The sequence below is a fragment of the Nothobranchius furzeri genome, chromosome 6, assembly GCF_043380555.1.
Source record: "Nothobranchius furzeri strain GRZ-AD chromosome 6, NfurGRZ-RIMD1, whole genome shotgun sequence".
NCBI classification, from domain to species: Eukaryota; Metazoa; Chordata; class Actinopteri; order Cyprinodontiformes; family Nothobranchiidae; genus Nothobranchius; species Nothobranchius furzeri.
The window spans coordinates 36,314,133-36,326,913 of record NC_091746.1 but is presented as its reverse complement, the minus strand read 5'-3'; the positions used below and the strand labels follow the sequence as shown (position 1 = coordinate 36,326,913).

The 12,781-nt window shown below is 40.1% G+C and overlaps 1 protein-coding gene and 1 long non-coding RNA gene across 6 annotated transcripts in view; one reads left to right on the top strand and one right to left on the bottom strand.

Moving 5' to 3' along the window:
* The first annotated feature begins 1,106 nt into the window (after nt 1-1,106).
* LOC107395051 (uncharacterized) lies at nt 1,107-2,640 on the top strand. The gene is made up of 4 exons (XR_001574080.3): nt 1,107-1,308; nt 1,515-1,674; nt 1,797-1,917; nt 2,416-2,640. It is a non-coding gene; the product is annotated as an uncharacterized lncRNA (long non-coding RNA).
* Nucleotides 2,641-8,666: 6,026 nt separating this feature from the next.
* pam (peptidylglycine alpha-amidating monooxygenase) overlaps nt 8,667-12,781 on the bottom strand; it is a 42,882-nt gene continuing 38,767 nt past the window's right edge. For all 5 annotated transcript variants that reach the window (XM_015974334.3, XM_015974340.3, XM_015974349.3 and 2 more), the window contains 5 exons: nt 11,985-12,100; nt 11,679-11,775; nt 11,528-11,578; nt 10,767-11,009; nt 8,667-9,056 (listed from right to left, as the gene is read on the bottom strand). In XM_015974334.3, the coding sequence (XP_015829820.3) occupies nt 8,878-9,056; nt 10,767-11,009; nt 11,528-11,578; nt 11,679-11,775; nt 11,985-12,100 (686 nt within the window). In that variant the 3' untranslated portion in view covers nt 8,667-8,877. The remainder of the gene's footprint in view (nt 9,057-10,766; nt 11,010-11,527; nt 11,579-11,678; nt 11,776-11,984; nt 12,101-12,781) is intronic.

The window sequence follows — 12,781 nt, the reverse complement described above, 5'->3', positions numbered from 1 at the left end:
AGGGAAATCAGTGGATCCTGAGGAAGGTGGAATAGGTGGGGAGAGCAGAATAAAGAGAGAGTGGTGAAGAAGGTCATACAAAAGCCAGCTTGAACAAGTGAGTCTTCAGCTGCTTTTTAAAGGAGACCACTGAGTCCACTGATCTCAGGCTCAGAGGGAGAGAGTTCCAGAGTCTGGGGGCCACAGCAGCAAATGATCTGTCACCTTTGGTCACTTTTAAGGGGCCACAATAAAAAAAATGTAAAAAAAAAAAAAGAAATAGTAAAAACATGCGATTAGGTAAACAAGATATAAATCAAAACTATGTCAAAGATTTCTTAAATAACATTTATTCAAATGTGTCAAAGTTGTAAACATTTATTACAGTAATGTTTACTGAGGTGGGGAGCAACGAAGTACTAATACTCCTGCAAATGGGACGGCTGGTACCCTCAACAGCACAGCTCAAGATAAAGTTAAGCGCCTTCAACCTTCACGTTCTGCGGGCCTTTGATAGATGCTATTCAAGGAGGACTTGAACATTTAGGCCACTAAGGCGAACAGAGAAAATATTTTTAGAAATTGAACCTCGTTCCGACCTCTTGAGACGACTTGCTCTTTGCTTCATAACAATAGTACACTCGTGCAGGTTTCAAAAGTAAAAGTACTCCTGGCTGGGAAATGTTGCCGTGTTTATTACGATCGTTGTTTTAATTTGGAACTAGCTTGTTTTGAGCGGAATGAGAAAGTAGTGAAGCGGCTGTCACGTGACAGTTTTGAACCAATGCGGTGCACGATTTTAGTAAACACATTCCAACACGGCAGACACCGTGGATTTGGAAAGTTGCAGCAAGAGCAAGGACCAAGAAAAGTCACCGGAAAATCCAACAAAAACGAGCAAACAGGTTCAAAAGTTGTGCTACATGCATATAGCATCCGTGAAGCATGAGCAGGTACAGGATTTTACATTTACACGATGGAGTCGTTACAGAGTATCCCTCACAAAGTGGCTTTGATTGCATAGTGAGTCCAGCGTTAGCAGAAGTGTATCAACGTTACCGTGATATAGAATTTGAGAATATTCCCGACGATGCTGCCTTTCACCCCACCTGCTATAGACGTTTTATTGATAAGGGACGCGTAGAGCAAGCTGGGAAACGTATTGCATGTGAAGAGGAGACAACATCAGAAAACAGAGGAACACAGAAAAGAAACTCCAAAGAAAAAACTCAGCCCTGCGCATAATCTGCATAAAAGTTTAGAAGTATGTAAATGTTCATGGAAAATGCCAGAGAGCACATTTGGTTCAGGCTGAAACATCTTCTGCTGGTAGGTAACACTCTCTCTCTCTCTCTCTCTCACACACACACACACACACACACACACACACACACACACACACACACACACACACACACACACACACACACACACACACACACACACACACACACACACACAGAAATGTAAATGTGACAACATAGTGGCTCTCTTCATTTTCCTGCACAAACTGAAAATGTATTCATAAATTGAAGGCCAGTTGCAGAAAGCTGATAAGATCAAGCAAGATGAAAGCATTCTGTTACACATCAAAGACAAAGATTGTGTGTCTCTGGAGGTTCTGTACCACAAATGCTGCTACAGACAGCACACCATCTTCCTGTCTAGATCCACATCAACAACAGACAAACAACTGTAAGTTTTGTATTAAAAGTATTGTTGTTGCTGTTTTTGTTATTGCATTTGTATTCAGAATTTCCCTGGATGTATGTCATCAAGCAATTGCAGTATTTTCTGTCTGGGTTTTGTGTTTTCAGAAATGAGCCCAGATTTCATGTTGGGTACAAGACCTTCTGTGAGAGGATCATTCGCCAGAGACTGATTGTGAACCAGGAAGCACTGAGAATGAGCCAGCTGACGAGGTCATTTTCAGATCTGGTAAAACAACATGAAGGTCTTTGGTGTGTTCTTGCTGTGTTGAAATTCTAATTCCATCTTTTAGTTCTTTTTAAAACACAGAAAGGTTTTATTTACCTGCAACGTTTCGTTTGCGGCTGTTGTCGTTTGCATTGCAGCCTGACGAAGTTTGCAGCTGCAAACGAAACGTTGCAGGTAAATAAAACCTTTCTGTGTTTTAAAAAGAACTAAAAGATGGAACAACATGAAGGTGTTGATGCTTCAAACTACAGGAAACTGTAATATGTTCTGCTACTGACTATTTCAGTATTTTCACAGTTTTGCTGTAGTTCACGGTCAAATGGGTTGTTCTTAAACCAGTGAGACACTCCCGCCAACTGTTCCTTCAGTAACTTTGCAGCCTGTTGGGGAGTATTAGAAAGTGTTAGAACGTTTTAAAATATGTCAATTAAAAACCAATGTGAATATTTTCTTATTTGAATCCTTATAACAAACTTTTACTGTATTTATGTTTTTCAGGCAAGACACATTGAAGAGGAGGTTGATCAATGTCTTCCTTCAGCTGGTGTTTCATGCCCCTAGCAAGCGCAACATCTTTGAGCTGGTTTTGTGGAGACGCTGTCAACAGAAAAGGTGATAGACAGGTTAGCTGTTCTGTCAGCCACAACATTCTCTAGTGAGGTATGCCAAACTGACAGTGATGAGGAACACACCTCAAGAGGGTCGGAGAACTCCAGACGGCACAAGGACTCTTCATGCGGCAGCATTGTTATTAAAGAGACTTCTGGCTGACTCTCCTGGTGTGACGTGCCCATGGCCTCCCACATCAGATGATCTAAACCTCACAGTAGCTAAATCTGTTGTGCCACATGAATTATTCAGTCTTGTTTCCGGGATTGTGGGTGCTACTGAAGGAACATCAGTAGACCAGTATGTTGACACTGAAGATGATCTGCACCTAAAAATCTTATCAGTTTGTCAAGACCTTGTGTATCTGGCAACAAAGGGACGTAAGCAGACACCTAAGTCATTGTCTCTTGGTCTAACTGTGCGGCATTTAACCGGTTCTTCACAAATAGTGACACTTTTAAATAGACTTGGACATTGTGCATCACAGTCAAGCCCCCACAATGCAGGACAGAAATTGAGGCCAATGCGGAAGTGAAATAAATTAACCCTCATCCGCTGGAGGCTGGTGTCAAAAGTGAGCAAATCCTCATTGACTCCCATGTTAAAAATACCAATTTCACAGCAGAAATAAACATGTTTACAGCCTGGTTCCAAAACATGTTTTAGGTTTAATTGATCTAGTTTATACTCATGACAACTCTGAGGGGGGTGCATTTTTTTCTCACTCTTCTGTTTAAGTGTATTAAAAGCCTAAAATTCTGTATAATTAATGAGCATCAGACCCACGTGACCGCAGAGCTAGCTCCGTGGAAAGGCCTCAGCCTGAAAACTGTTCCGTCATTTTCAGTCTCTCAATTTAGACCATTAGTTGTAGCATTTGTGCATTCTGTTTTGGATATTTTTTGTGCAATTGTTGGACAAAATGACTTGATGTGGCATTAATTGCACTAATAGAGCATCCAAGGAGTCTCCACTTCATTTATTTCGGTAAGTAAAATTATATTTATGTATTTTAGGTCACTGCCGAGCTGAGCTTAGATTTTAACATGTACTGTTTAACCATGACATTTAAATGTAATAGGGTAAAACCCAGTGCATTTAACATAATGCTGCACTTTAGAAAATGGGTTGAAATAGAACATGTTGGTGGAGCTGGGTTCCGACTATCGGCTTGTGGAGCTCTCGGGAGGACTTTGTATTTTCTCTATACACCGTAAATCCTCTAATACAGGCCCGGGCCTGTATTTGACTCAAGCTCATCAAGCTCCAGGCCTTTATTGGAAGGAGGGCCAGTATTAGAGGCAGGTCTCTATTTCTTTTTGAGCAAAATGAACTAATGGTTCGCTGGAGTTTTTGACAATTAAAATTGCGCCCACATTTTCAAAGTTAAACACATTTCTTTTAACAACGATAGTTTCTGCTTCAGCAATCTCCCCCCTCCCCCTGCTTCAGCCCTCTTCCCCCTCCCCCTGCTTCAGCCCTCTCCCCCCTCCCCCTGCGCAGCGGCCGCAAACTCACTGATGCGCCTGCAGCCTCTCGGAGTTCCTGCTGCTCTAAACATTAAAATAATTATTTCATTTTCTGTTCCTCACTTCTGATGACCTTCAGTGGTGTCTGTTTGTTGCAACCACCAGGTACAAAAACTAACTTGTTTTTATTTGACTATTTTTCTGTCCTGTCTGTTTATTATCTTCCTGCATCTCCTCTCAATCCTAAAGAAAAACTGCTACCTGGGTTCATATTTATTCACCTCATGAGTTACCTTTGAACTGCAGTTCTAAAAGATCTACCGACCGCAAAAACAGCAGAGCGCTTGCTGTTTGGCGGCCGTATCAGTGATCAGTGCGTCTGAGGACAAGGTGATGCGCGCAGCGCCCCGCTCCACAGCATGCAGCGAAACGCATCAGGCGCAAATAAAAGACAGAAAACATTAAAGGAAATGAGCCGACATGAACGATCGCATGTTAAATTAGTTTTTGAGGTGGCGACACCTGATTGTTACTGTGGCCGTGCTCAGGAGGCAGATCTACCGACCGCGAAAACAGCGGAGCACTCCCTGCTTGGAGGCCGTATCAGTGATCTGTGCGTCGGAGGACAAGGTGAAGCGCCCCGCTCCACAACAGCGATACACATCAGGCGCAAATAAAAGACAGAAAACATTAAAGGAAATGAACCGACATGAACGATCGCGTGTCAGTACCTACGGTCTGGCACAGCGCGTTGCCCCCACCCCCACCCCCCGAGCGCAGGAGCTTGTCACCTGCTGACAGCAGGCTGCTGTCTTTTCCGAGGGCTGCATCTTGCCGGTCATTATCACGTGACAGCGACTAGTCGACGACAGGCATAAAAAGTCACTATAGTGAAGTTGACTAGTTCATACAACCCCTACTGCTGCTCTCCAGAGTGTGCACGTTCTCTTTGAACTTGATAGTGTAATGACCTGGCTGGGGTTGTAAGCCAGGTGCATTCTGGGTATTGTGTTATATGTGTTTCCTATCGTTCTGCTAGTTCCTATGTGCTGATTTGCGTGTTGTGTGAGTGTTATGTAAGCCACAGGGAAGGTGATGTGTGTTCTGTGGAGCGGGTTGAATTAGCATGGTTAACTGACACCGTGACTCTGTGTGGTAGGAGCGTGATAGAGGATCGTGTCTGTAGTGTTACAAAGCGTTGAAGAAAAAGCCTAATAAAGGTCTGTGTGAAGTCTATTGCCTCCTGCTGGTTGATTTGGGGACTATAACCCTGCCGCTGAGACTCTCATACTCGCTTGTTACCACATTCCACCCAGCCACAATAAGAGACCGGCCATTATTCACCTCCGCTGACTCCGACACCGGCCACAATTGGAGACCCGGCCAAAATTGGAGACCCGGCCTTTAATTGAATACCGGCCTGTATTAGAGGATTTACGGTATGTATACATGTGTACACCTCTGGGTGCACTGGTTTCTTCCTAGTCCAAAAACATGAATACTACAATAAAACTGAGCTACTGATACTAGGAAAACGTCGTCAAATTTAGAAAGTTGATATTCAATCCGCCAAAGTAGCCATTTAAAAAGCCAAGATGGCCACAATCATCCTGCTACACAGGCGGTTATGCTCCCAAGAACTGGACCTCCACTACCATGAGACTTTCTCCCTTCAAGGGTTCTCTGGGGAACCAAACCCGCATCTACTGTTTCCCAGTACTGAAGGCATCATATTCTGGTTTATCTCAGTAACTTGATCTTTCTACAAACATGGGTATGAGATTAACTCAGACCTAAACTCCAACTCTGCAACTCAAGGGCCAGTAACAATGGCAGTGGGATTCAATACAGGTACGACTGTTCCACGCCAAACTCCCACTCACCTTTCTCCTACAGTTAGGTAAATACACCTGGTAGGTCATTATACGTGTAGGTCCTGTGTCACACTGGTGACCTTTTGACGTCTCTTTTGCATTAAATACAGTTTGATAGCAGGGGTTTGATGAACAACTTCTATGACACCGTGATACTTTGCAGACACTTTATTATTACACTTTATTACATAAATTTCATGGTTACTCAAAATAGTACTCTTGCACTAAAACTAGTGCCATAACAAATATAATGTAGCCCACAAGTGACAGCTTAGCTAAACATCTATAGCATGCAGTTAAGGAAAACTTAAATTCAGACCTCCTATCAAAGTAAGAACAGATGAATAAACATTGGTTCAAAGTCAGAAATATAATTTTTTTAATGAGAACAGAAAGAACAGCATTCAAGGGCCCTGAGCGCCACTGTGTTTATGCGTTCGTATTCTGGGAATGTCGTGTGGTGCATTGCAAGCTTTTCTTAGGGCACAAAAATACCTTCTTGTCAGGAGCCAAAGTAATCAGTCAGTTTGGCTAATGTCTCTGGGAGCAAAAAGACTTCCTGTTTCATGGTAAGGGAATTAGCAATAAGGTTATAGTGACATTTACATGTATTTAGAAGGGTTACAATTTAGTTTAGGTGTTTGCGTCCAGTCCTGCATTAAGCATCAGAATGTGGGCACATTTTAATCTTGTAATTGTGAATTTTAAAAGTTCTATTCACTGTCTCGCTCAACTGAGATGTGCTTTCAGAAAGTGAATCAGATGTATTCACGCACTTACTCCATTCAAACAGGATGACGTTGGCAAAGACTAAAGCTCTTGGTACCTTTAAATCCTCATTCATCTTTAGACCACTGACCACTTTGTAGGTTAAAACCTTTGAAAGGCGTTTGTTCGATGATAATCATCCTCAACTGGCACCTTTATTCCAAAAGAGCTACTGTTCGGGGGCAAATGAAAATATTTCCTAACTATTTTAGTGCACATAAAAAAATACACGATAGATTAATGCCGGTATCTAGTGCCGTGGTGAGGTGAGGAATCTTTGTGGAAAGTAAAACAAAGCAACATGAACACATATCTTACACACATATACACTCAGAATGTCAAAGATGTCCATGAGTAAAACAAGTCACTTCCTGTTCTCAGTGGGCGGGGCTAGGTGATGTAGAAACACAGACAAGATGACAAATGAAGTGGCATCAAACATGTACGGTTTGGTGCAAATTATGTGTGGCTAAACCTCAAATCTCAAGCTTTAAGTACTGTGCATAATGAGTTTAAGGCTAAGATGTAAACATTTCCAGGACAAGTTTATTAAAATATGTGTAAAATACCAAAACTGCGTTCCTGATCCAGAAAGTCACAAGTGCTGTTGTGTTTTTTATGCTGGACTGGAATGAATGCAGCTTAACTCTGAAATCTGTATGCAACCATTTTTAGGGGCTGTTTTTAAGGCAGCAATGTGTAATTTTCTCTATTCAGTTCCAAGCCTCTAAAAAAAAGAGTAGAAAATCACACACCTTCATCGATCTAGAACAAAAGTGTGTGGGTTTAAGGGGGGATGTTCAGGGTCTCATTAAGGCCTTTGACATCAGAATAAAGAATGTTTGCAATTCCTAATTAAAACCTTAAGATAACAAATGTAATAGATAAACTGTAGGAAAAAATAGGCTGTTTTCCATTTTGTGTATAATTTCTGTTGCTGTAATCTGTGCATTTACTTCACTTCTTATTAATAATGATTTAATACTCAGGCTATTTGATAGGCATCACCTGATTCTTCTTCTACTCATTGTTTTCTCTCTAAAATACCAAAAAACATTTAGTTCACTTCATACCTGACATTAATAATTGTGTTTGAGTAAAATTCTAAAACGAATTCATGAAAGTATTACAGGAAAGTTGGATCATTTGGAGAGTGAAATCTGAATTAATTTTACTCAGACTTAATTACCTAAGTTTTTACAAATACTGGTTAAAAGGAAGGAAGGAATTGAATCGTTGTAGGTTTTAGTTAACCATTTTGCTTCTTTCATGAGTCAAGCTCTTTCACTTCACCCGCTGTTCTCATACTGAGATGTGGCATTCATTAAATTAGATTAACATCATTTCAATTAGCAGCATGTGCTGCAGCTGCACTCAGTAGTTTAGAACATACAAAAGGTTAGCGTGTGTGTGCACTTTTCAATATTTGTATATGAGTATGAGAACAAGTTAAATACTAAAAAAGCTTGGCATGTCGGCCATATTGTTTTGGCAGCCATGGGTTTTTCTTTAAAATAAATGCTCATGAGGAAAACATAAGTTGCTTTTTCACATTAAGAAATTAAAACAAAGACATGAAAAATAACAAAATTACAAGTGAAATGTAAATTAATCAGCATAAATACTCTTGCTGAAATTATGTCATATAAGTCCTGATCTTTTCAAGAAGAACTACATTTTATACTTTTAACTGGCACCATGAAAATATTTGTTTGGACCATAACAAATGACATAATTTTGCCAAATAAACCCAGCTTCATTTCAAACTACGTTTGATATTGACATGTTGTAAAAACAAAGCAAGGAAGAAAACATAAATACAGTTCTATTCAGAACGCCATGTGAAGAATAAAAAATAAATCCAATGGAATTTATGTTGTAAACATTCAAAAAATCTCTTGAAATACTATGTTTGCTATTTTTTCAAAACATGCTGATGCAGAATGATGCATATTTATGAGCAACAGTATGTTTTGTGAATGACCTGTTCAGCAAGCGCGCCTGGTTTTCTGAATTGTACTAAAAGCTTCCATAAAAGCAATTTTACTAAGAGAAAAATAGAACTATAACTGTCATCAGGGTCGTGTGCATGTCTAATAAAATTTTCTTAGATACAATGCCACATTTAAATATTTACAATAAATAGCAGGATTGGCAGCATACACAACAGTTACAAACACAGTGAAGAACCACATCTGAGGAACCTAAGCAGAAGAGTGGCACCTGTGCCGCTAGGTTACCTAAGAAGATGAATGAGGAGGAGGCAGCGCAGAGTACTCCTCGTTGTCAGAGTCGCTGCTGTCCTCAACATTCCTCTCCTGGTCGCTGCCTTCGGTACTCAGCTGGTCAAAACCCTGACGACTGTATCCCTTGTTAGATGCAAAGAATTTTCCCAGGTTCAGGGAACCCACAGTTTTACCTGAACAGAGAGAAAACCGTGTTAGTGCCTGTGAGCTTCAGGGTGGCTTTCACAGGCACCCGTTTAGCTTCAATCAGCTCTCCTAAGGTTCTTCAAACTTTCTTTTTATTGATAGTTTTATGTTAGAAAGAAGCAAGAAAAAGAAACAAACATATACGTATACCTCACTAAACCAGTGTACAGAGCATCTAAAACAAGTCACAACATGTTGTTAGGGCCTCACAGCCACTTAAGGTACAGTTACATACGGGAGAAGGTGAAAATCTTTTTGCGTTTGCTTTGACATTACAGTCTTGAAATACTATGAGTCTGAGTCAGATACAGGTTCCATTTTTTCCAGTATTTCTGACATTCATCAGTTGCAAGTCTTAGTGAGAAAGTCAGTCTCTCCATCACATATATTTCATTAATAATGTCAATCCAGTCCAGCAGTGATGGAGGCTGTTCCATGTTGTTGCCATTTGTGGATAATGGCTCTCACTGTGGTTCGCTGGAGTCCCAAAGCTTTAGAAATGACTTTATAACCTTTACCAGACTGATAAATCTCAGTTACTTTTGTTCTCATTTGTTCTTGAATTTCTTTGGATCTTGGCATGATGTCTAGCTTTTGAGGTGCTTTTGGTCTACTTCTCTGTGTCAGGCAGCTCATGTTTAAGTGATTTCTTGATTGAAACAGGTGTGGCGGTAACCAGGCTTGGGGGTGGCTACAGAAATTGAACTCAGGTGTGAAACACCACAGTTTGGTGATTTTTTAACAAGGGTGGCAATTACTTTTTCACCCAGTAAATTATGCTGCTTCCTGCCTCGCCCTCTCCTAAGGCTCGGACACAGCAATCACATCTCTAAGCCCCGCTCTCAATTGAGTTATAGACTGGACTTTAGGCCCGGCTCACATGGCAGAATAATTGTGCTGATTTTTTAACTGAGCCAGATTAATGTGTTAACATGCATTTCAAAAAAATGATGTCAGTCAATTTAGGGCGATGGTTTGGTTTACTGATGCACATGTAAATACACCGAAGCTGTTTTTACAAAACAGTGCAGTCAATTTGACTCAACACTGATGCGGCATCAGGGAGCCTTAGGTTGTTTATAAGAAGTCAGACCGTGGCGTTGTGCAATCAGGTCTTTTTCACAAAAGATTACGCAGTGGTGGCATAAAGGGGTATGGAGGTGGTCTCTGCACTACTGCAGACATCCGTTTATTTTGGACATAACTTGCTTTTTATCGTGATCAAAGCCGCACTCATGCCTAAAGGTGTCTGTCCTCCACAGTCCCCGTGCAGTCTCGTGATCATGACACCTCCCTCTGTTGCGACAAGGCGCATCACCGTTTATGAGACAGACAATTACCACAATATTACTACCAAGTGAGGCAGAACGAATGCTGCAAAATTTGCCAGTAATGTTACGCTGATTTGCCGGCACGGTGTGTCTTGTAAAAAGGGCTCGAGTGACTCTTGAATATTAACAGTTAAACAAAGAATTTCACATCCAAACATTAACTGCATGGAGCTGCAACACAAGCCCATATCATCAGACCTCCATATCCTTGCTTCCCTGTTGCTAGTAGATATTTTTGCTAAGACCCACTGGTAATCAGTAAGGGATGATAATAGTTACTGGTGTTAAAAGTCACCATAGTTATTTTTTTAACTTAAATGATCTTTATACGTATAAATTATGTTGCTAATTAGATGTCATACATACTGTTTTTCCTCCAGCACATAAAGACTCCCAGGAAGACAACAAGCAGTAGAGGAATAAGAAGCAAGGTGGTGATTATGGCAGGAAGCACACCCTTCTCCTTGTTTAACATTGGTCTGCTTTTCCTCTCTTCCATTTCCACCAATGGGTGATCTTTCTGTCCAACAATTTGCTTCTCCTGGACCAAAGCTGGCTTTGAAATGTTGAGATCTTGCTTCAGCTTGCTCTGAACCAAAGACTCCATTTCTACATGTAGAGAAAACATCAAGATCAGTGATTACTTTGGGATTTTTTATGGGTGTTTCAGTAGGATGCTCCGTCAAGCCAGAACATCTAACCGTCCACACGCATTTGTGATTTTCTTGAAAGAAACAAAGAAAGAAAGAAAGAAAGAAAGAAAGAAAGAAAGGAAACAATCTATATAGCGCTTCTCAACATAAAAATCACGATACGCTTCGCAAAAACAAAAAATTTAAATATAAAAAACATTTAAAAAAATTATTACAATTATGTTTACAATGAAAAAATAAATTCATTATTTATTAGGTACTGTGTGACTGTAGGAGTGACCTTGTACTAATTATTATTGTTCCAACACAAAAGTCTCATTTCATCTCACAGTATTTTGAACATGGCGTTAATGACAAAGATAAAGTGAGTGCAAACTTGTTGGAGATAATATTATTCATTTACTTTTTAACATTCTATGAATAATGGTGGGTGAAATAAATCTACAAAATCAAGTTAAAACTTGCAGACCTTACCAAAAAGTTCTTGGATTTCGATTCCAGCTTTTTTAACAGATCGATGAAACTCTGGAAACCATTATAAAAAAGTTTATTGGGGGGGTGGGGTGGCACACACACACTGATGTAAGCACTACAGCAGGAAGTTACTGAATGGAGATGAACTTACTCTCAGCAGTAAACTTGAAAACAGAATTACTGCCTGCATCCCCGACAAAGACGCTTCCATCCACAGATAAAACAATATCATGAGGCATTTTAAACTCCTGTTGGAAAAGGAAAAAGAATTATAATGTCACTTAAACCTTCTGAGGTTAGCAATCTGAACTAATGCCTGAGGGTTAAGCCTTGTTTTAAAGACCGGCTTATATAAAAATCTGGGTTGTGATCACACTCAAAAACAAACATGTATTACTGACCTTATCCTTTGGCTAATCCAAACGAGGTAAATCACAGTACACCTAAGTGTGTTTACCTTTTTGTTTGGGATGAATGTATCCAGAATTCTGTTGGTTGAATAATTGATCACAAAGCCTCTGAGAGGAGCGGAGTGATACAGTGATTCTCCATTTACTGCAAAGATCAGCCCATCTTAAAGGGTGAGGCAGAGGAGCCACAGAGACAAACAGAAAGGGGGAGAAACCAGGTTAATGCACTTAAAAGGAGCTTTTTTATTAGCACACATCTAAATAATCCTACAACTATAGGAAAAGAAATTCATTTAAGCTAAGCTATCATCAAACACTTTTTTTTGTTTTTTTGTTAAAAAGAAAATGCTAAAAATGGTTTACCGATGCTCATCGGAGCACGATGTGAACAATGCATGACCCATTTGGAGGAAGAATTAACAAAAAAAAAAGTCTAGTTTTATTGATATTTTAAAGATGACTGAAAACTTTTTCACTTTAAATCATTGCATATTTTAAATATGTAGATTTATAGACACGTCAGGAAACAGAAATTCACATCAGGAGCTTCTGTGGTGCGTTACAGCAGCAGTCCGGCTCTAAAGTCAGTATGGTCTTTGGTGTGATTCAACGGCCGTGGCACAGAGCGTCTTTACCAGTGACCGAGGGCTTATTTGCTTCCTGCATCTTTCAGTAGAGCAACAATGTGTTTGCCAGCATGGAGCACAAAGGTTTTAACCTGGCAGATGAGAAACCCAACATTATAAATCATACGTCCGTTTTACAGACCGAAATATAATAAATATATTATAAATATAATATAAGAATGTGTCTGACACACTCCCAATGTGAAGCACGTGAGGAA